This window comes from Taudactylus pleione, unplaced genomic scaffold (genome assembly GCF_031769625.1).
Source record: "Taudactylus pleione unplaced genomic scaffold, aTauple2 ptg000641l, whole genome shotgun sequence".
NCBI classification, from domain to species: Eukaryota; Metazoa; Chordata; class Amphibia; order Anura; family Myobatrachidae; genus Taudactylus; species Taudactylus pleione.
The window spans coordinates 1,550,990-1,573,318 of NW_028285043.1; the positions used below are offsets into that span (position 1 = coordinate 1,550,990).

General features: G+C 46.7%; 1 protein-coding gene across 1 annotated transcript in view; it reads right to left on the reverse strand.

Annotated features, from left to right (window-relative positions):
- The window catches only part of LOC148479062 (protein kinase C delta type-like), a gene marked incomplete at its 5' end in the record, with an annotated part of 46,254 nt that extends 26,832 nt beyond the window's left edge, over positions 1-19,422 (reverse strand). Inside the window, 4 exons of the mRNA XM_088455015.1 lie at positions 8,101-8,239; positions 10,813-10,875; positions 14,653-14,744; positions 19,252-19,422. Of these exons, the coding sequence (XP_088311141.1) occupies positions 8,101-8,239; positions 10,813-10,875; positions 14,653-14,744; positions 19,252-19,422 (465 nt within the window). The remainder of the gene's footprint in view (positions 1-8,100; positions 8,240-10,812; positions 10,876-14,652; positions 14,745-19,251) is intronic.
- Positions 19,423-22,329: the final 2,907 nt, after the last annotated feature.

Here is a 22,329-nt window from a genome sequence, read left to right on the forward strand (position 1 = left end):
TGACAATGTCTGGGTGCTGTGTATGTGACAATATCTGGCTGCTGTGTATGTGACAATGTCTGGGTGCTGTGTGACAATGGCTGCTGTGTATGTGACAATGTCTGGCTGCTGTGTGTGTGACAATGGCTGCTGTGTATGTGACAATGTCTGGCTGCTGTGTGTGTGACAATGTCTGGCTGCTGTGTATGTGACAATATCTGGGTGCTGTGTATGTGACAATGTCTGGGTGCTGTGTGTGTGACAATGTCTGGGTGCTGTGTGTGTGACAATGGCTGGCGTGTGTGTGACAATGTCTGGCTGCTGTGTATGTGACAATGGCTGCTGTGTGTGTGACAATATCTGGCTGCTATGTGTGTGACAATGTCTGGGTGCTGTGTATGTGACAATGTCTGGCTGCTGTGTGTGTGACAATGGGTGCTGTGTGTGTGACAATGTCCGGCTGCTGTGTGTGTTACAATGGCTGCTGTGTATGTGACAATATCTGGCTGCTGTGTATGTGACAATGTCCGGCTGCTGTGTGTGTGACAATGGCTGCTGTGTGTTTGACAATGTCTGGGTGCTGTGTATGTGACAATGTGTGGGTGCTGTGTGTGTGACAATGTCTGGGTGCTGTGTATGTGACAATATCTGGCTGCTGTGTATGTGACAATGTCTGGGTGCTGTGTGACAATGGCTGCTGTGTATGTGACAATGTCTGGCTGCTGTGTGTGTGACAATGCCTGCTGTGTGTGTGACAATGTCTGGGTGCTGTGTGTGTGACAATGTCTGGGTGCTGTGTGTGTGACAGGCTGCTGTGTATGTGACAATATCTGGCTGCTGTGTATGTGACAATGTCCAACTGCTGTGTGTGTGACAATGTCTGGGTGCTGTGTGTGTGACAATGGCTGCTGTGTATGTGACAATGTCCGGCTGTTGTGTGTGTGACAATGGCTGCTGTGTGTGTGACAATGTCTGGGTGCTGTGTGTGTGTGACAATGTCTGGGTGCTGCTGTGTGTGTGACAGGCTGCTGTGTATGTGACAATGTCCGGCTGCTGTGTGTGTGACAATGGCTGCTGTGTATGTGACAATATCTGGCTGCTGTGTGTGTGACAATGTCTGGGTGCTGTGTGTGTGACAATGTCTGGGTGCTGCTGTGTGTGACAGGCTGCTGTGTATGTGACAATGTCCGGCTGCTGTGTATGTGACAATATCTGGCTGCTGTGTATGTGACAATGTCTGGCTGCTGTGTATGTGACAATATCTGGGTGCTGTGTGTGTGACAATGTCTGGGTGCTGTGTGTGTGACAATGGCTGGCGTGTGTGTGACAATGTCTGGTTGCTGTGTATGTGACAATGGCTGCTGTGTGTGTGACAATATCTGGCTGCTATGTGTGTGACAATGTCTGGGTGCTGTGTATGTGACAATGTCTGGCTGCTGTGTGTGTGACAATGTCCGGCTGCTGTGTGTGTTACAATGGCTGCTGTGTGTGTGACAATGTCTGGGTGCTGTGTGTGTGACAATGTCTGGGTGCTGTGTGTGTGACAATGTCTGGGTGATGTGTGTGTGACAGGCTGCTGTGTATGTGACAATGTCCTGCTGCTGTGTATGTGACAATATCTGGCTGCTGTGTATGTGACAATGTCCGGCTGCTGTGTGTGTGACAATGGCTGCTGTGTGTTTGACAATGTCTGGGTGCTGTGTATGTGACAATGTGTGGGTGCTGTGTGTGTGACGATGTCTGGGTGCTGTGTATGTGACAATATCTGGCTGCTGTGTATGTGACAATGTCTGGGTGCTGTGTGACAATGGCTGCTGTGTATGTGACAATGTCTGGCTGCTGTGTGTGTGACAATGGCTGCTGTGTGTGTGACAATGTCTGGGTGATGTGTGTGTGACAATGTCTGGGTGCTGTGTGTGTGACAATGTCTGGGTGCTGTGTGTGTGACAGGCTGCTGTGTATGTGACAATGTCCAACTGCTGTGTGTGTGACAATGTCCAACTGCTGTGTGTGTGACAATGGCTGCTGTGTATGTGACAATGTCCGGCTGTTGTGTGTGTGACAATGGCTGCTGTGTGTGTGACAATGTCTGGGTGCTGTGTGTGTGACAATGTCTGGGTGCTGCTGTGTGTGTGACAGGCTGCTGTGTATGTGACAATGTCCGGCTGCTGTGTGTGTGACAATGGCTGCTGTGTATATGACAATGGCTGCTATGTGTGTGACAATGTCTGGGCGCTGTGTGTGTGACAATGTCCGGCTGCTGTGTATGTGACAATGTCCGGCTGCTGTGTGTGTGACAATGGCTGCTGTGTATGTGACAATGTCCGGCTGCTGTGTATGTGACAATATCTGGCTGCTGTGTATGTGACAATGTCTGGCTGCTGTGTATGTGACAATGTCTGGCTGCTGTGTGTGTGACAATGGCTGCTGTGTATGTGACAATGGCTGCTGTATGTGAGAGAGAGAATGGGTAACTGCTGTGTGTGTGACAATGGCTGCTGTGTATATGACAATATCTGGCTGCTGTGTGTGTGACAATGTCTGGGTGCTGTGTGACAATGTCTGCTGTGGATGTGGCAATGTCTGGGTGCTGTGTGTGACAATGTCTGGGTGCTGTGTGTGTGACAGGCTGCTGTGTATGTGACAATGTCTGAGTGCTGTGTGTGTGACAATGTCCGGCTGCTGTGTGTGTGACCATGGGTGCTGTGTGTGTGACCATGGGTGCTGTGTGTTTGACAATGTCAGGCAGGTGTGTATGTGACAATGTCTGGGTGCTGTGTGTGTGTCAATGGCTGCTGTGTATGTGACAATATCTGGCTGCTGTGTGTGTGACAATATCTGGCTGCTGTGTATGTCAATGGCTGCTGTGTATGTGACAATATCTGGCTGCTGTGTGTGTGACAATGTCTGGGTGCTGTGTGTGACAATGGCTGCTGTGTATGTGACAATATCTGGCTGCTGTGTGTGTGACAATATCTGGGTGCTGTGTGTGTGACAATGGCTGCTGTGTATGTGACAATATCTGGCTGCTGTGGATGTGACAATGTCTGGGTGCTGTGTGTGTGACAATGTCTGGGTGCTGTGTGTGTGACAGGCTGCTGTGTATGTGACAATGTCTGGGTGCTGTGTATGTGACAATGTCTGGGTGCTGTGTGTGACAATGTCTGGGTGCTGTGTGTGTGACAGGCTGCTGTGTATGTGACAATGTCCGGCTGCTGTGTGTGTGACAATGTCCGGCTGCTGTGTGTGTGACAATGTCTGGGTGCTGTGTGTGTGACAATGGCTGCTGTGTATGTGACAATATCTGGCTGCTGTGTGTGTGACAATGTCTGGCAGCTGTGTATGTGACAATGTCTGGGTGCTGTGTATGTGACAATGTCTGGGTGCTGTGTGTGTGACAATGGCTGCTGTGTATGTGACAATATCTGGCTGCTGTGTGTGTGTGCGCATGTGAGACAATTGGTGACTGCTGTGGGTATACAAGACAACGTCTGACTGGTGTGTGTGACAATGGGTGACCTCTATACACCTGCATAGTAAAATGAAAAGGCGGGTAGCTGCTTTGAGCAAGCTGTGAATAAATACAGTACACATGCGCGCCGCATCTAATCACTGGAGAGAGGGACTGGGGGCATGTCCAGCAGATCCCGGAGTGCTGGGCATGCATCAAGTGTGACAAAAATGGGGGGTGGCTTGTGGGTATGGCTTTTCCCATGAGACCACAGCCCCTAAATTATTTTGGGTGCGCGCAACAATATGCTTAGGGTTGCCCAAAAATATATTTGCTTACCAAAAAATTTGGGCTAGGGCCGGCCCTGCCTGGAATATTAGGGAATATAATAATAGTTACTGTCTTGGTCTCCTACCTTGCTCGACATTTCTTAATATTTATTTAGTGACATCTTAAGACCTAACATAATAAATCACTTCATGCTGAAAAGCTAAATAGATAACAAATATGTAACCAGCGCCAGTGCTATAGCCAGTGCTTGGTGCTGTTAAAGCAGGGTGACTGGGTATGGAGACTAGCTCTCTCCAGTGCTGGGCAGGCTTACCTACTCTCCGATTTGGTCGTGAGCCTCCCGAATATTGGGTGCCGCTCCGGACCCCCGGAAAGCCAGGCAAGCCTCCCGGCTGCTGTCTGCCCCCCGTCCACTAATAGAAATCCCCGCAGCGGCAGGGGGCAATGACGCGATTCGCGCTGAATCGAGTCATCGCAGCCCAGCCCCCTGCTTCACAATACCTTTAATGTTGGCATTGTGAAGAGGGGGGCGGGGTCATGATGATGCGATCGTGCGGCCCCAACCTTGGCTCCGCCCCAATCTGGCATCAGTGTCTGGCCACGCCCCCCGCAGTGTGCAGGCAAGTATGGTGCTGGGTCACCAGTGGTCTTAAAAAATATAAAACAACGGTACATTTATAAGAAGGTATTACCATGTCTGAACCTGAATCGTAACTAAGAATTCCTGATAACGAGTAATATTTGTCTAATGTGAAGGCTTTGTCTGGGGGAGAAGCAGGGAGAGGAGACGCAGCTGCCCAAAATGCTACAAATCGCGTGTCTGTGGGGAGGGGGTGGAGCTAAAATTACACAATCCTGTCATTTTATCCCAGTCATCTTCCTACAGACCCAGGGCTGCCTAAGGCTGCCTAAGGGCTTCGGCTCCTGAGGGGCGCCGCTGAGGTGACTGAGGTCACTAGCACAAACATGATAGAAGTCTCTAAAAGAGACACCCTTTTGTTACTTAGTACTGACAGCAGAAGCAGATTATATAGACAGCTGCTGCACCCGTACTTTCCCCCTTTTCTTCTATTCATGTATAACATGCCTGGCTGGTTCAGCATTGCAGGCAGGTAGCAGTGTCTATCCTCTTCCCCTCTCCCCCTCTTTGAAAGTACATAGGTGACCTGGGGTATTTATAACCATTTGTGGTATATTCAGCCCAAACTACAGTCAGACACTTTCTGGGGCAGCTCACACATGGGGTTATATTTACTAAAGTAAGAGTTTTTAGAAATGGAGATGTTTCCCATAGCAACTAATCAAATTCTAGCTAGTATCTTCTAGAGGGTGCTAGTTAAATGTTAACTAGAATCTGATTGGTTGCTATGGGTAACATTTCCATTTCTAAAAACTCTCATTTACATACATACATACACAGTGTAAATTCACACAACATATTCTAAACAGGTGCACATTCAACACCGCATCAGCACCATAGTTCATACTGAATATTAGATTGATCATGAAGTTATGATCCATCCAATGTTCAATACAACTTTTGTAATAATACTATTCCACATCATGGGGTATATTTACTAAAGTGAGAGTTTTTAGAAACAATACAAAAAACGTTCAATACAACAAAAGTTGTATTGAACATTGGATGGATCATAACTTCATGATCAATCTAATATTCAGTATGAACTATGGTGCTGATGCGGTGTTGAATGTGCACCTGTTTAGAATATGTTGTGTGAAGTTACACTGTGTATGCTGTGAAAATGAACATGTGTAAAAGTGACTATGCACAGTCATGTGCACTTTGGACCCTTAAGCTTGCGAGCAGGGCCCTCTTACCCTTATGTATATGAATGTATGTCTGTCTTTTACAACCCAGTATAATGTTAATGTTGATTCAAATTGTAAAGTGCAACGGAACTTGCTGCGCTATATAACAAACTGTTAATAAATAAATAAATAAATAATACTGTCAAAGAGGGCCAGGCTAAAGCTTTGCCGAGGGTGCCAAGAAACCTTGCACTGGCCCTGTACAGACCAGTGATTCCCGTTATACTGCCCACTTCACTAGGAAATGGGGGCATGCGGGAGATCCGGCCACTCTTCAGGGGGTGCAGGGTACTACACGAATAATAGGGAGCCTCCCGTACCTTGTGTTAGAGTAGGTAAGTATGGATAATGTTACTAAATCCTCCATTTGTTTAAGGAATGAAAGCTACAACCTGCTAATCCCTTGTATCTGAGTTCTAGAAGGGCTCATCGTCCTTTCCTCTTCTAGTTACTCTTTCGCCTTAATATCTAAAATCTATAAACTTTAATATGTCACATTCCAGGGAATGTATCCTGGCTTATATTTTGGCTCCATGCATTACTTAAATTGTTTATTTTTATTAATATTGGAATTTATTGAAAGTTGGCAAATAAAAAAGTTGCTAAATAATATAAAAATAATACATGAACAATAAAGTTAATTAATTCCGAGTCTGATGAATGTCGGCTATTTCTCTCCATACAAGAATTCAGAATTCATTAATTCAGCTATTGGACTAAAGTTGGACAAACATGTCACAAGCCAATCCAATCATTTCATCTACTTAGTTGTTATAGGATTGTTAAAGATTCAAGAGTGTGGTGAAAATAATAGATTAAATGCATTCTAATGTAGATGGTTACATCGATCAATCTAATTGGATTAGGTAATAATGCTTTATCCAAAAAGATTGTATTATATCTTAATTTTATGTATTGTAATTACACAATTAAAGTCTTACAGATCTCTATGTTCTGTTACACTAAAATTCTGATGTGTATTGTGTGTGCTTAAAGAATATATTGCCAGAATATGTATGGAAATCTATATATGTACTTTGCTTTGTGTCTTTCAGTTAGTAGGTGACACAAAGAAAGCGTACTCTCCTCCCCAGACTGTGTAAGCCTGGGTGGTAATAGCAGCTGAATGACGGCTGCATTCCTAATGATATAACGGAAAGCTAATGCAATTACATGCGTGTCTTCATGCTTATGCATCACGCCACCACACTGTGGGCCTCATTCAGAGCCACGTGGGCCTCATTCAGAGCCACTCGTAAGCGGCCGCTCGTTCGCTCCGAGCGATGTTCGCACATCTGCGCATGCGTATGGGTCGTAATGCGCATGCGCCAACCAGTCAGTGTGGTCGGAAATCGTGTGTTCGCAAAATAGCGAGTGCCTGCTAATTTGAGTGACAGGATGAGGCGTTTGTGGGTGGTAACAGGGGAAGGTGCTTGAAAACGGGGAGTGGAGATCCGAACGCAGGCGTGCCAAATGGTCAAAACGGGCGTTTTAAGGGTGTGCATAATTAACAAAGCAGCGTCATCGGCCACGTCACTTGGTTGTCTCTTAGCCTGAACTGTACGCATGATTGCGGTAGAAAAATCCTACCACAAGCACTGCGAGCAGTTCAGACGCCTTTCGATGTACTCGATTTATCAAATAAATAGCGGAGATGACGTAGGATGCGAGCGGCCAGGGGGCGTCTTTACAAAATAGCGAGCGCATGTTTCGTTCGTTCGCTCAGACATAGAGGCGTCAACAGACCGCAAAGAGCGAGCGCTCAATTTAAATAGCCAGCCCCTTTTTCTGAACGAGCGAGCGCAAATAGCGTCTGGCTCTGAATCAGGCCCTGTGTTCTGTCTGCTTGAGTAGCTGTCATCATCAGTGTTGCCACTTACACCTACTGTACCCTAGGCTTAGAGCAACAGATCGGTGTAAAATAGGTGTCCCTCAGGCATTTGCATGACTCTCCCATGACTCTCCCATAAGCCAGTCCTCTTCTGTGCTTCCACCCAGTTATCACCCAGATACACTCATTCTTGTATGGAGAGAAATGGCCGACATCAATAAGATACAAAATCACCCATAACTACGCAAAGATGTAATTGTGTACTACAGTGCATGCCCAGTTTGCTCAATTTGGCTAGATGCGGCCACATATGGGGTTACATGTAACTTATGCTGGGTACACACTGAGATGACGGGTCAGTGAACAAACCGATCTGCCATCAGAGCTGCCGATTGGTAACCTATACACACTTACCAATCGGCAGCTCAACATATCTGGGCTGCTTTCACAACTGGGTGGGCATTTAAATTTGCCCATCCAGTTGAGATGTCAGTGTTAGCGGTCCTTGCAGCAAGCGAATGGACAGTCAGCTGCAGGTTTGACCTGATATGCCTGTGAATTACATCGTCCACAGACATATCTGGTGTCCAACCTGCCGATGCACTCGCGATATATCGTTCATTGATTGAACACAACGATATATCGAAAAGTGTGCGCCCAGCATTAGAATCAGGCCCAACGTGTGTAGTAACCAGTAGGAAACCCATGTGCACCTCACCTCAGGAGCAATGTAGCCACGTGTCCCAACACAGCCAGTGGCTCTCCGGTCTCCGTGCATGTTCTCAATAGCGAGACCGAAGTCGGCGATCTTGATGTTGCCCGTTTCAGCCACTAAGATGTTCTCTGGCTTGAGGTCTCTGTAAAGAAAATCAAATCTTTGTATGCACTATGCTTTTATATAAACATGATTTACTTTTATATATAGAATTATATTATACTTTATATGTGTATTTTCTAAATATCTGTAATTTTGAATTTATAGTTAGAAGCAGGGACTAGAGTGTCAGCTCCTATTGTATTCAGTGTTAGGTTAGTGTCCTTGTGATCCCACTATTTCATGTACATTGGTATGTGTTCAGCAGCATTCAATGTTATTTAATAAGTAGAGCCCTACTTAGACCATTAACATTTGCAATGCTAATTTGTGTGGGTACTGCATGAATAATTACTGATATTAACAGTTTAATATAAGCAGCCCAAAGAGTACCAAACTATGCTCAGCAGTGATGGGGTTACAGAGCCTTTGTGCCCTGCACAGGATTCCATTTATTGCTGCAAGCAGAGGTGGCAAAAGCTGTTTTTGGCACAAATTTAGTAGCATGCCTCTGCCATGCCCTCAGCAAGCCCAATTTACTATTCCCATCATTATTGTTCCTACTCCTATACATTAACTCAGTAGTGTCCCCACACATTATACCAGAAGTGTTCCCAGTACATTATCCCTAAACAGTGACCCCACATAATATATAACCAGTAGAGCCTGTCCTGTTACTAGTGTACAGGGTTTATTTTCCCATCCTCTTGGCCACATATTCTCATTATCATATCTATAGGCTCTAATCCCATCTGTATAACACATACATGTTTTATGCATTTTAATGGTGTTGGTATGTGTGCCTTAGCACTTATGTGAAAAAATGTGATTATAACAGTGGCCAGCCTGCTGACCTTGTAAATCTTCTGCCCTTGGCCACCTTGCTGGCCAGTGTATACTGTTCTAACTCACAGATGTATTCACTGCATCTTATAGCTGCTATCAGCCTCTGTTTTTTTGGCTCAGAGCATTTTCTTTTCTAATACCTTATAGAGACTTGGTACCAGTTTGGTCTTTAGTTCAGGAAAAGAAATATAGCACTATTAGCTCATTGTATTTAATGGTTAGTTTTCTATCCTATATTGGTATGCCCAAGAGGCCTATTCATCAACACTAAAATAACGTTTTTAAGGACATTTTCCTTAATTAATGTTATTTTAGTATACATGAAGTATCTTAACACAGGAGATATCACTGATATCTTCTTGCTAAGTCCCCCTGCATTAATTTCCACACTATGTGGAAATTATGGTATTCATCAAATTCCGAAAATTATGTATTTTTGGAATTTGATGGAGGTACTGTATCCGCCACTGTGAAGTGGTGAATAGCAGGTGAGACTTACCTGCTTCCAGCTGGAGAGGTCCCCCGGCGTCTTCCTCCGGCGCTCTGTTCCCTCCTCTGGCTCTGGTGGTTGATCGGACAACTGTGGTCTCCCAGCAGAACACAATGAATAAAGTTTAGAAAGAAAAAAAAAGTTTTATTTCTAAACTGTACTGTGGTCTGCTGGGAGACCACGTGTCAGACCAGCAGGACGTAGCCGGAGGCTTCTGCGCGGGCAGGTAAGTGCGGGACGGGGGGGAGGTGGGGTTGGGGGATACACAAAATTAACGTAGCTGTAGGTAGTGCTGCACATGCGCTGGGTTTACGAATGTAACAGCACATGCGCAGCATGGATTCCAGCTACGGTAAGTTAGTGTAGAGAGGGAAAACTATCTATTTCCCAAAAAGCTGTCATCGCAAATATGACAGCTTTTCGGAATAGATAGTTATGGAGAGAGGAATGATGAATTCCTCCAGTAATTAGGTAGAACTCCATGCCAGTTCTATACTTAATTACCTCCATTGAATTTTAAGTTATGATGAATAGGCCCCCAAGTCTAGTTTCATAGAGAAAGCTCTATCAGTCAGTGATCACAGATGCTGGTAGCTCCTCCAGGACCAGGTGGGAGGTTTCTCAGCCCACTTTTCCCACAGTTGTTGGCAGAGAACTGAGCTGCTAGTAGCACAGAAAAGTACAAATTTTTAAAACTCTCCTCACCCAAAAATGATATGAAACTAATAAAACACTGCAGAAGGGAGGGCGTGTGTAAGATATAAGTGGGAATATGTGCCAATGATAAAAGTATAACACATAGACAGGGCCATAGAGAGCGGTGGTGGGCCCTGTTACTGTAGGGGCCTAAATGTGCAGGAGCAGCCATGTCCCCTACAACAAACTATGCAAAATATTATTTGTGGTGTGTCAAAGTGGTGCTGTGTGCCACACAGGGGGGTGCAGTGCGCCCCTCTGCCAGGGGCAGATCAAGGAGAGGGGCATGGTCAGTTTGATTGCTCCTCCCCTACCTCCACATTAGGTGCAGGCTGAGGAGACTACAGCTCAGCGGCAGCGCTGATATGTAAGAAGGGGCTGGGAGGGTGGTGGACCTGGATCCCCACTGGGCTCCTCCAACAGCCTGGGCCTTAGCAATTAGTACCCACTGCCCCCTTCCCTCGGGGCACCCCTGCACATAGAAAGTTGGGAACAGGCATGATAAGTATATTACATTCTGTATATTAGACTCTATACTAATATCACTGTATTATACTGTTGCTAAATTGTAACTATATAATTACCGATGGACTATGCCCTTAGCATGGAGGAATTGCAAACCACATACAATTTCTGCACTGTAGAACCTGGTGGATAGAAAATAAGTAAAGTTACATTGTTGGAACATTTAAATAATGGATGAATGATTTCCAGCCAACAGTCCCCACAATTTGTGCAAATGTCCCCATTCTTTGTTTCATATTTGCCAACTGCCTAATATGATGTTTCTGTCTCTGGGCCTGATTCAGACCCGCTCACGAGCGCTGAGCGCTCGCAAGTGGGTCGATGTTACCCAAGTGCTCATGCGCACGACGGAGGCGGCTCCGTCGTGCGCATGCGCGAGACCCGAATAACGACGGCCAAGCCGTTGTTATAGGTCTCGCACCAAAGGGGGAGTGCTGTCGATGGTGATTGACAGCATGTCCCCTTTGGTGGGCGTGCCGGGGGCGTGGCTGCCCAGACGGAGGCGTTCCCATGGGAACGCCTACGGTCTGGGGCCGGCCCCACTAACATCACTAGTGATGTCATTGGGAGTGCGTTTGCCTCTGATAGAGCCAAAAGCACTCCAGGGCTTGCGGCAGCGAGACCCTACCGCAAGGGTCTCGTCGCAAGCCCGATGGTCTTGACCATCGCAACCATCATTTTGGCCGCTCGCTATAGCTGTGGGTGGTCACCCACAGCTATGCGAGCGGCCAGGAGGCCGCTCCAAAAAGGAGGAGGGACGGCCCTGATTCAGAGCGAGCGTCCGACTCTGAATCAGGGCCTCTGTGCGTTGTTGCAAATTACTATATATTGAATATAGCTTATAACGGCGGGTACACACAGGAGCGATGTCGGCACGATATGACTATTTTGTGCGAATCGGATTAACATATCGGCCACATCGCTCAGTGTGTATGGCCAATATGTGCGCTCCTGCGCCCACTTGCTACACTGTCCGGTTGGTGTGCTGCATGTCCAACTGGACGATATCGCAAGCAGCTCCGTTGCAGCTAATGAAGGACAGAACTAGGTATTGCTCCGTCCTTCATTACCTCGTTCTGATGTGTACCCATGATCCGATACGTCGGCCCGTCAGACCGACATAGCAGCTGGGTACACATCGCTCAGTGTGTACCCGGAGTTTATTAAGAGGAGTATTATTTATTTATGTTTATTATTTATTAACAGTTTCTTATATGGCGCAGCGTATTCCGTTGCGCTTTACAATTTGAGACAACATTAATAGAAAAAAGACTGGGTTGTAAGAGACAGACATAAAGGTAAGAGGACCCTGCTCGCAAGCTTACAATCTATACTGATGCCAGCAAGATGATGCTCAGAAAGTCATTTTCTTATAACACTCACCTTTATTACAGTCACCTTTATTTATCAGAATGGAAGGCAACGTATGGAATCAATTTCTTTTACCAATCTCTATCACTAATCTAATGGTGTTCATCTCTCAATTAGATAGGTGAGCTTGTATGTGCACAGGAAAACAGCACCTTCATAGAAATTCATCTCCACCGCAGCTCTATCCTAAGTTTCTGGTGTTAAACCCAATATTTCTTCTTCTTAACTCAAATCCAGGGGAAGCAATCGGGAAGCCGACTGCCTAAATACCGGTAGCCGGCTTCCCGACTGTCATATCCCGGCAAGGGTGAAATGCCGGGCAACTAGATGTAGACGCCCGCATTTCCCCGACGCCGGGAGACCGGCGCCCGGCATCCCGATCGTAGTGATGCCGGGCGCCGCGAGCGGACAGCCGCGGGGGGGGAGGGTTAGGTTTAGGGCTCCCGGGGGGGGACTTAGGGTTAGGCTAGGGGGAGGGAGGGTTAGGGTTAATCACCCCCGGGGGGGACTTAGGGTTAGGCACCCCCCCGGGGGACTTAGGTTTAGGCAGCGGGGAAGGGGGTGGTTAGGGTTAGGCACTTGGGGGGGAAGTTAGGGTTAGGCACCCCTAAGGAGGGTTAGGTTAGGTTAGTAGATACTCACCTATCCACGATCGGGATTTCCAGCGCTGTCGGGCTTCCGCTGCTCGGAACTCTGCTGATGTCGGCCTGCCGCTGACGGGAATCGAACCCATTCCCCAAACCAGACATCAATCTGCCCAATCTGAAACTATAACCCTAATATTTACAAATAATAACCATATAGATTAGGCTAGTATTAAGCAGCTCAAACCATATAGCCAATCAAGACTAGTCATAAAAAAGAAAGGTGTCTCTGACAGAGGCTAGACCCCAGGCCATTTGTGCTATTTTGTCTGTAGACTGAAAAAAAAAATGGAGAAAAAATGATCAGGCCCCCGCAAGTTAAGAGTACCGTCCTAGGGACAATGGGCTCCACAACATTAGGGGCCAGGAAAATACTATAACATTATGGAAACTCTTGTAGAACTATAAGCAACAGTATGCACAGTTGGTGCTCTACAGATGTCCCCGTAACAAATAAAATAAAAAGTATTACCCTGCACTAAATGAAATAGTTGTGCCCCCATAAAATAAAAAGAGCAGTGCCCTGTAATGAATAAAAAGTAGCACCACTATAGTATATAAACTAAAGAAGAGAGCCCCTATAATAATTAATGAGTAGCACCCCCATAAAAAATAAATTAGTAGAGCAATGCAATAAATAAAATAGAGTAATGCCCCTATTATAAGCAAAAATAAAGAGTAGTGCCACCGTAATTAACAAAATAAAGTGTAGTGCCCCCGTAATTAATAAAGAGTAGTACTCCCGTAATTAATAAAGAGTAGTGCCCCCGTAATTAATAAAGAGTAGTACCCCCGTAATTAATAAAGAGTAGTACCCCATAATTAATAAAGAGTAGTACCCTGTGATAAATAAAGTAAAAAGTAGCGTCTCTAGGGGAAATAAAATAAATAGTAACACGTTTAAGACCAGTTTTTCAAGTTCCCCCTTAGAGGACAGGGCCCAATCCTGTGTAGGCTGGGCTCTTACAGAATATAAGGACCTAATGCAATTTAAGAGTTTGAAAACCACCACAAATCTGGATGCAAATTGTTTCAAAACACAGATTAGTAAATGGGTTGGATCTAAAAATCACATTTGATGTGTGGCGGTTTCCCAACCACATACAAAACTGCCCCTTTGTAAAAGTCCACCTTCATGTCACTGACCATTATATGTATAGAATACCCAGCTGTGACCGGCGATGTGTTTGCCCACTTTGATGAAAGCAGCTGCACAATTCTGTTACAACTAATGTATGTCACTGCTAATACTATTGATATCCCAATCCTAAGCTACAGTATAAGACTTATACTCAGTGGCAGATGTTACCTAGGGGCTGCGAGGCTGCGCCCCCCCAGTAAAATCAGCAACTTCAATGAGCCAGTGCACTCCGTGACTGTACTGACTTCACTGCGACTGGAGGTGGCTTCCTATTAGAGGTGCCTCCTGCCAGTCACGCTAAAGACAGGCAGCCCCAGGGGAAGGTGTCTCCTCCCCCTGGGACTGCCGGTCCGTGCTGCGATCAGCAGAGAGCTGCTTGCAGTGGAAGCCGATGCTCTGCCTTTTGGGCAGCCCTACAGGGCTTATTGAGGCTGCCACCAATGCAGCCCCGAGAAACTGGTGATATGCGCATGCGCGACGCCACCACCGCTTATGCGCATGCGCAGGTCCTGATTCAATGAGCAGGCGCCGGGACCCAGGCCAGCAGCAGCGGCAGCCCCCTCAGGCAAGAGAGGAGGAGCTGCTGCTGCATATAGTCCATGCTATTACATACTGTGTTATCTATTTCTATACATCAGGAGAACCCTTTCCACTGAATACAATAGATCATTATAATATATCACCTATCATAAAGTCCTTCCTCTAACCAGTGTCTCTAACAAGATATTCTCCCATATCCTCACCTTGCACTGGGGATGGTAAGGCGGCCTTTCCTCTGCAGGAGACGATGGAAATCTCCGCCACATGCATACTCCATGCCGAGTAGTAAATGCTCCTGTGTATGGTAGAAGCAATAGTATCAGTATACATGTCAGAGAGGCCAGGAGGACATGGGGAATGTCATCTTTAGACCATAAATAAGTAAAGATAAATTATATACATTATTAATTCATAAAAACTGTCCTTCGGTTATTTTCTCTTCATGGGAATATAATGGATGGTCATGGGGAAGACAAAGGGGCCTATTCATCAACACTAAAATAATGTTTTTAAGGACATTTTCCTTAAATACCGTTATTTTAGTATTCATGAAGTATCTTAACACAGGAGACATCACTGATATCTCCTGGTTAAGTCCCCCTGCGTTAATTTCCACACTCCCCGTACAATAGTATGGGGATATAGAAATTATGGTATTCATCAAAGTTGATGGAGTTACTGTCCGCCACTGTGAGGTGGCAAATAGCAGGTAACACTTACCTGTGTCAGCATGGGCAGGTCCCCCGGCATCTTCATCCGGCGCTTTGGTCCCTCCTCTGGCTCCGGTGTCTGCTCGGACACTGTTCTCCCAGCAGAGCACAATAAAGTTTAGAAAAAAAAAAAACTTTTTTTCTCTTCTAAACTGTACAGTGCTCTGCCGGGAGAACACGTCTGAACAGCCACCGGAGCCAGAGGCGCTGCAGCGGGCAGGTAAGTGTGGGACAAGGGGAAGGTATGCGGAGGGGGAGGGGGGTTAAGAGGGACACACAAAATTACCGCAGCTGTAGGTAGTGCTGTGCATGCACTGGTTTTACGAATGTAACAGCGCATGTGCAGCACAGATTCCAGATGCGGTAAGTTAGTGTAGAGAGGGAAAACTCTCGCAATTGCAAAAGAAAAGAAATCGCAAAAATGACAGCTTTTCGGAATAGATAATTATGGGGAGGAGGACTGATGAATTTCTCCGGTAATTAGGTAGAACTCCATGCGAGTTCTAAACCTAATTACCTCCAGAGAATTTTAAGTTATGATGAATAGGCCCCTATGAGAGCAGAGAGAGGGCAGGGGACACAAGGGGGAAAAATAAGTATTACAGTTTATAGAACATGTTCTATAATGTTATTACAGTCCAGTTATTATTACATAACACCAGTAACATTTTTATTTTTATACCAGAATATTATAATTGTCCTACATGCAAAGATTAATAGTAATTTTTGCATCTAAAACAAAAATAATGAATAATTGCAAAAGAGCTGCACAACTGTATTATCACTAGAAGCTGTTATCTGTAGCGCTGATCCTCAATCCACGGAGCACATGACACAAGTAATATGTAGGGGAATGTATTACTGTATAGGTGGGGGGATGGGGAAGAAATACTGTACTACAGGTGAGATGGTAAATATATTACAGAGATTAGAGGGGAATATTTTACAGCAGTGATGGTGTTATAATCATATATCAGCAGTGGCGGAAGTTCATCCCAGATGCCTGGAGGCAAGATATCATTTAGTGCCCCCCTTATCCCCCATATTTACAGCCCTAAGTGGGGTGAATATATTATTGGTGATGGAGGAGGTGCCCCTTCAGTCCTGGCGCCCGGGGCAGGCGCCTCCATTGTCTCCTATACTTCTACCCCTGTATATCAGTAACAATATGATAAAAGGAATTATGGCCAGCTAGTTCTTAACAGTATTTCCAGGTTAGGATATCCCATCCTCATGACCTCCTATATACTCCCATGTCCAGTAAATGCCGCCCCTCAGATTACCCCACTACTAAATGACCATCGGCTAAGATCTGTGCTATATTTAAATCAAGTAAACAGCCCAGTTCTAGCAGTGGAGGAGTAGACGGGGCAGGAGATATTGCTGTAATGATATACTGGTAGGTTAATTGGCTCCCCGCAAAATTGACCATAGTGTGTATGTTTGTGAGCATGTGGTAGGGAATATAGATTGTAAGCTCCACTGGGGCAGGGACAGATGTGAATGGTAAGATATTATCTGTAAAGCGCTGTGGAATATGTGTGCGCTATATAAATAACTGGTAATAAATAAATAAAAATGAATGTAATACAGAAGGCAGCACACAATGGGAGAGATGTTACTGACATACACTCAGGTACAGCATTTATTTCTGTTTTCCTCTCTATCTTCAATAATCCCTTTATCACCAAGTGGCCTATTCATCGTCGCTTAATTATTACAAAAGCAAATGAAAATGAAAATTTTTACCTGTAATTGTAAAAATTAATTTATCAGGCCATTCATCAAGATATCACAGATATCTCCTACTTACCTTCCACTGGCGGAATGGCCCGCTGTCCCCATACACTAGTATGGGGACAGAATTCATCAAGCTCCAAAAATACATTATTTTCGGAGCTTGAGTGCGGGAGCATTCGCCATCTTGTGTATCACAACCTGCTCCTTCCCTATGGAAAGGAGGTCTGGGTTGCGAAGAAGGATCCTTTTGTATCCCTCCGCCCCTGTCCACTCCTTCCGTCAGATGTCGGGGCTCCTGTGCGCATGCGTGACCTATAGGTTACACATGCGCACTAGCAGCACTGCTCCAAAAGGAGTAGTGAAAAGATTCACGGCTCTGATAGGAGCAGTGATGCCGCTCGCCGTAAAGCTGATTTTCAGGTCACCTGTCACCGCACCGGAGCAATGCTGAATCGGCAAGTTAGAATGTTAATTATCGGGGGTCCCCAATAATTAACGTCATGAATAGACCCCCAAGTGATGTAGATACCGTTTACAAGCAGTTTTGAAAATGTATTATATATATATATGGTGCCAGCATATTCTGTTGTGCTTTACATCTAGATGAGATTTAATTTTTAAAAAGAAAAGTCACAGCAGAATATTAGCATACAGTCAGGTGCATAAATATTGGGACATTGACAGAATTCTCATATTTTGGCCTCTATTCACCACCACAATGGCATTGAAATGAAACAAACAAGATGTGCTTTAACTGCAGACTTTCAGATTTAATTTGAGGGTAATTACATCCAAATCAGGTGAACGGTGTAGGAATTACAACGGTTTCTATATGTGCCTCCCACTTTTTAAGGGGCCAAAAGTAATGGGGCTATCAACTCAAAAGCTATTTCATGGACAGGTGTGGGCTATTCCCTCGTTATTTCATTATCAATTAAGCAGGTAAAAGGTCTGGAGTTGATTCTAGGTGTGACATTTGCATTTGGAATCAGTTGCTGTCGACTCTCAATATGAGATCCAAAGAGCTGTCACTATCAGTGAAGCAAGCCATCATTAGGCTGAAAAATCAACACAAACCCATCAGAGAGATAGCAAAAACATTAGGTGTGGCCAAATCAACTGTTTGGAACATTCTTAAAAAGAAAGAACGCACCGGAGAGTTCAGCAACACCAAAAGACCCGGAAGACCACGGAAAACAACTGTGGTGGATGACAGAAGAATTATTTCCCTGGTGAAGAAAAACCCCTTCACAACAGTTGGCCAAATCAAGAACACTCTCCAGGAGGTAGGTGTATATGTGTCAAAGTCAACAATCAAGAGAAGACTTCACAAGAGTGAATATAAAGGGTTCACCACAAGATGTAAACCATTGGTGAGCCACAAAAACAAGAAGACCAGATTAGAGTTTGCCAAACAACATCTAAAAAAGCCACTACAGTTCTGGAACATCATCCTATGGACAGATGAGACAAAGATCAACTTGTACCAGAGTGATGGGAAGAAAAGAGTATGGAGAAGGAAAGGAACTGCTCATGATCCAAAACATACCACCTCATCAGTGAAGCATAGTGGTGGTAGTGTCATGGCGTGGGCATGTATGGCTGCCAATGGAACTGGTTTCCTTGTATTTATTGATGATGTGACTGCTGACAAAAGCAGCAGAATGAATTCTGAAGTGTTTCGGGCAATATCATATGCTCATATTCAGTCAAATGCTTCAGAACTCATTGGACGGTGCTTCACAGTGTAGATGGACAATGACCCGAAGCATACTGCAAAAGCAACCAAAGAGTTTTTTAAGGCTAAAAAGTTGAATGTTATGCAATGGCCAAGTCACTCCCCTGACCTGAATCCGATTGAGCATGCATTTCACTTGATGAAGACAAAACTGAAGGGAAAATGCCCCAAGAACAAGCAGGAACTGAAGACATTTGCAGTAGAGGCCTGGCAGAGCATCACCAGGGATGAAACCCAGCGTCTGGTGATGTCTATGTGTTCCAGACTTCAGGCTGTAATTGCCTGCAAAGGATTTGCAACAAAGTATTAAAAAGTGAAAGTTAGATTTAGGATTGTTTAGTTTGCCCCATTACTTTTGGCCCCTTAAAAAGTGGGAGGCACATATAGAAACCGTTATAATTCCTACACCGTTCACCTGATTTGGATGTAATTACCCTCAAATTAAATCTGAAAGTCTGCAGTTAAAGCACATCTTGTTTGTTTCATTTCAAAGACATTGTGGTGGTGAATAGAGGCCAAAATATGAAAATTCTGTCAATGTCCCAATATTTATGCACTTGACTGTATATGGTACGTATGGATATTAAGCAATAAAGAAGCAATCACAGCAGTACCTTGGTCTGCAGAGCAAAGTAGGCATGTGTGAGGAAGGCGCTCCCATGTGCAACTTCTAACACCCTCCGTTCCACAAACGCGAGTTCTTTGCCCTCGGCGAGCAGATCCCTCTTCTTGATGACCTTGACAGCCAACAACTGGCTGCTACGTGAGTCTGCTGCCAACAGGACCTAGAGGAAATATCACAGTGTCAGCCTCATAAACAACACAGGAACATGAAGGCAAATGTGTTGTTGTCCAACAAGCAGTGGCGTAACTAGGGTATATGGAGCCCAGGGCAAATTTTAAAATGGAGCCCCCCCTCCTATGTGGCGCGAAGAGAAGAGAGGCGTGGTCACAAGGGGCATGGCCACGTAAAAATGGGGCTTGTCAACATGACACACAGCTCTCTCTCATCACTCTGAACATTCCTTTCCATTCCATATGCACCTTAATGCAGTGCCCCCAGTAGTGATCTCCCTTATGCAGTGCCCCATGTAGTGGTCCGCCCTATGCAGTGCCCCCAGTAGTGGTCCCCCTTATGCAGGCCCCCAGTAGTGCCCCTTATACAGTGCCCCCAGTAGTGGTCTCCCGTATGCATGCAAGTAGTGATCCCCCTTATGCAGTGCCCCATGTAGTGGTCCCCCTTATGCAGGCCCTCAGTAGTGATCCCCCCTATCCAGTGCCCCTTATACAGTACCCCCAGTAGTGTTCCTCCTTCTGCAGTCCCCCAGTAGTGATCCCCCTATCCAGTGCCCCTTATACAGTGCCCCCTGAGGTGGTCCTCCCTATTCAATGCCCCCAATAGTCCCCCCCATGCAGTGCCCACAGTAGTGGTCCCCCTTATGCAGGCCCTCAGTAGTGATCCCCCTATCCAGTGCCCCTTACAGTACACCCAGTAGTGTTCCCCCTTCTGCAGGCCCCCAGTAGTGATCCCCCTATCCAGTGCCCCTTATACAGTGCCACCTGTAGTGGTCCTCCCTATTCAATGCCCCCAGTAGTCCCCCCATGCAGTGCCCAAAGGAGTAGCCCCCTCCCCAGTAGTGCCCCCAGTAGTGGGTCCTCCCCCCCGATGCAGTGCCCCAGTAGTAGCCCTCTCCCCAGTAGTGGTCCCCCCCCCACCCCGATGCAACACACGAGTTAAAGAAAAACCACTTACCTTAATCCCGGCTCCTGCTCCCACTGCCGTCCAAACCACCGGGCTTTCGCGCTCTGCATTATGGGAGAGACGTTGTGACGTCTCTCCCGTTAGCCACTGCAGGAGCCGGAAGACCAAGCTCATGAGTGAGCTCCAGCCCGGCTCTTGCAGCGGGCACAGCAGCCAATGAGAGTCTGTCTGACTCTCATTGGCTAGTGATTAACACACACATTGCTGCCGGGCGGCGGCGATGTGTGTGCAGCAGCAGCAGCCAATGAGAGTCTGTCTGACTCATTGGCTGCTGGCTGGTTAACACACACATCGCCGCCGCGCTGGCCAGTGGCGGAACTCCCGGAGACAATGGAGTCAGTTGCCGCCGGGCGCCCAGCCCTGAAGGGGGCATCTGGCTCCATTGTCTCCAGGGACCCGGCCGTTCCACTTCCTTCCACCGCATCTATACCTACCCCTATACCGCTACCGCCGGCTTCACTAGTCTGTAAATAAAAGAAAGCCAGAGAGAGGAGCCGCTGAGCTGAGCGCCAATCAGCATCAGCGGCGCTCCTCCTCCGGCTCCACTACACACTCTGTGCTCTCTGCGGGCCGCGGACGTCACCACGTATCATGTGACCGCCCGCGACCTCATCCTGCGCCTGCCCCGTGCTCCTCTGAAGAGCCGCCCGACACTGCAGAGTGCAGACGGACCGTGGTGGTGGAGACACTGTCTGTGGAGAGTGCGGCTGGGACCCGGGAGACAGGATCTGCGTGGTGGACCACCTCCCGGAGAAATAAAACTGGCTGATCGGGAGCCGGCAGCCCCTGCTGTCTGAGAGCTCAGCCACAGGTAAGAGCTCCCCTCCCTTTGCCCCCCAGAACTATCACCTCCCTCTCCCTTTGGGTTCTGCCATGTTGCCCACTCCTTTTACCCTGTACCTCAGCTTTTGCATGTCCTCGAATATTAGCAATGCCCCCCCTCTCTGCTAGTCCATGATAAGTTTCTGAAGCCCCCTCTATTGCCAAGCCCCTGCCTCGCACCCTCTTGCCAGTCACAGTCCTGCATCACCCTCCTGGCAGCTACCAGCAGTCCCCATTGGAATGGTCTTCTCCTCTCTATGCGTCCCCTAAACCTGGGAGGGGGCGGTAGGAGACAGGATGGATGGAGAGGCGGCCCGGAATAGCTGTTTACCTGCACCGGGGACGTGGGACAGCACCTTTCTGCGAGGGAAAGAAAATTGTATCCGTGGCGTAGTGTAAAATCCATCAAAGGCTGGAGAGGAGGAGAAGATGAGAGGGCGGGCAGCAGCAGCAGCAGCAGCAGCACACATAGCTATCTACTGTATGTGCAGGACAGGCTGATGATCTATACTTACTATATATTATATGTGTGGCACGGAGATTATATATATATATACATATCATGGGCAGGGTTATGATTAATCTTTATACTGGAGAACCAAATATAACTGTTCTGGGTGCGCCAGGACGTATTGTGATACATACTATAGGACAGTGACAGATACAAGGGCAGAACTATGGGAGACAATGGAGGCGCCTGCCGCCGGGCTCCAGCTCTAAAGAGGGCACCTCCTCCATTGTCCACAACATATTCACCCCACTTAGGGCTGTAACTATGTACCATCATGGCCCTTCATGGCACCTGATAAGCCACCATACACTAGTGGAGAACTCCGTGTCAGACCATCAGCTGCTGTCTTAGTCTATCTATAGCCTGTCTGCATGAGAATTGCTACATTACAGTGTCAGCGGCTGTGACGGGGGGGCACCAAATTATAACTTGCCTCCGGGCGTCTAGGATGAACTTACGCCACTGGCGCTGGCGGCGATATGTGTGTAAATACACCAGCCGGATCCCGCCTCCCACCCTCCGCCTGGCGCTATTGGGTAGGCGCTTAGGGGGAGGGAAGGGGCTCGGCTGTGTGTGCAGCACAGGACCGGTGCTGGG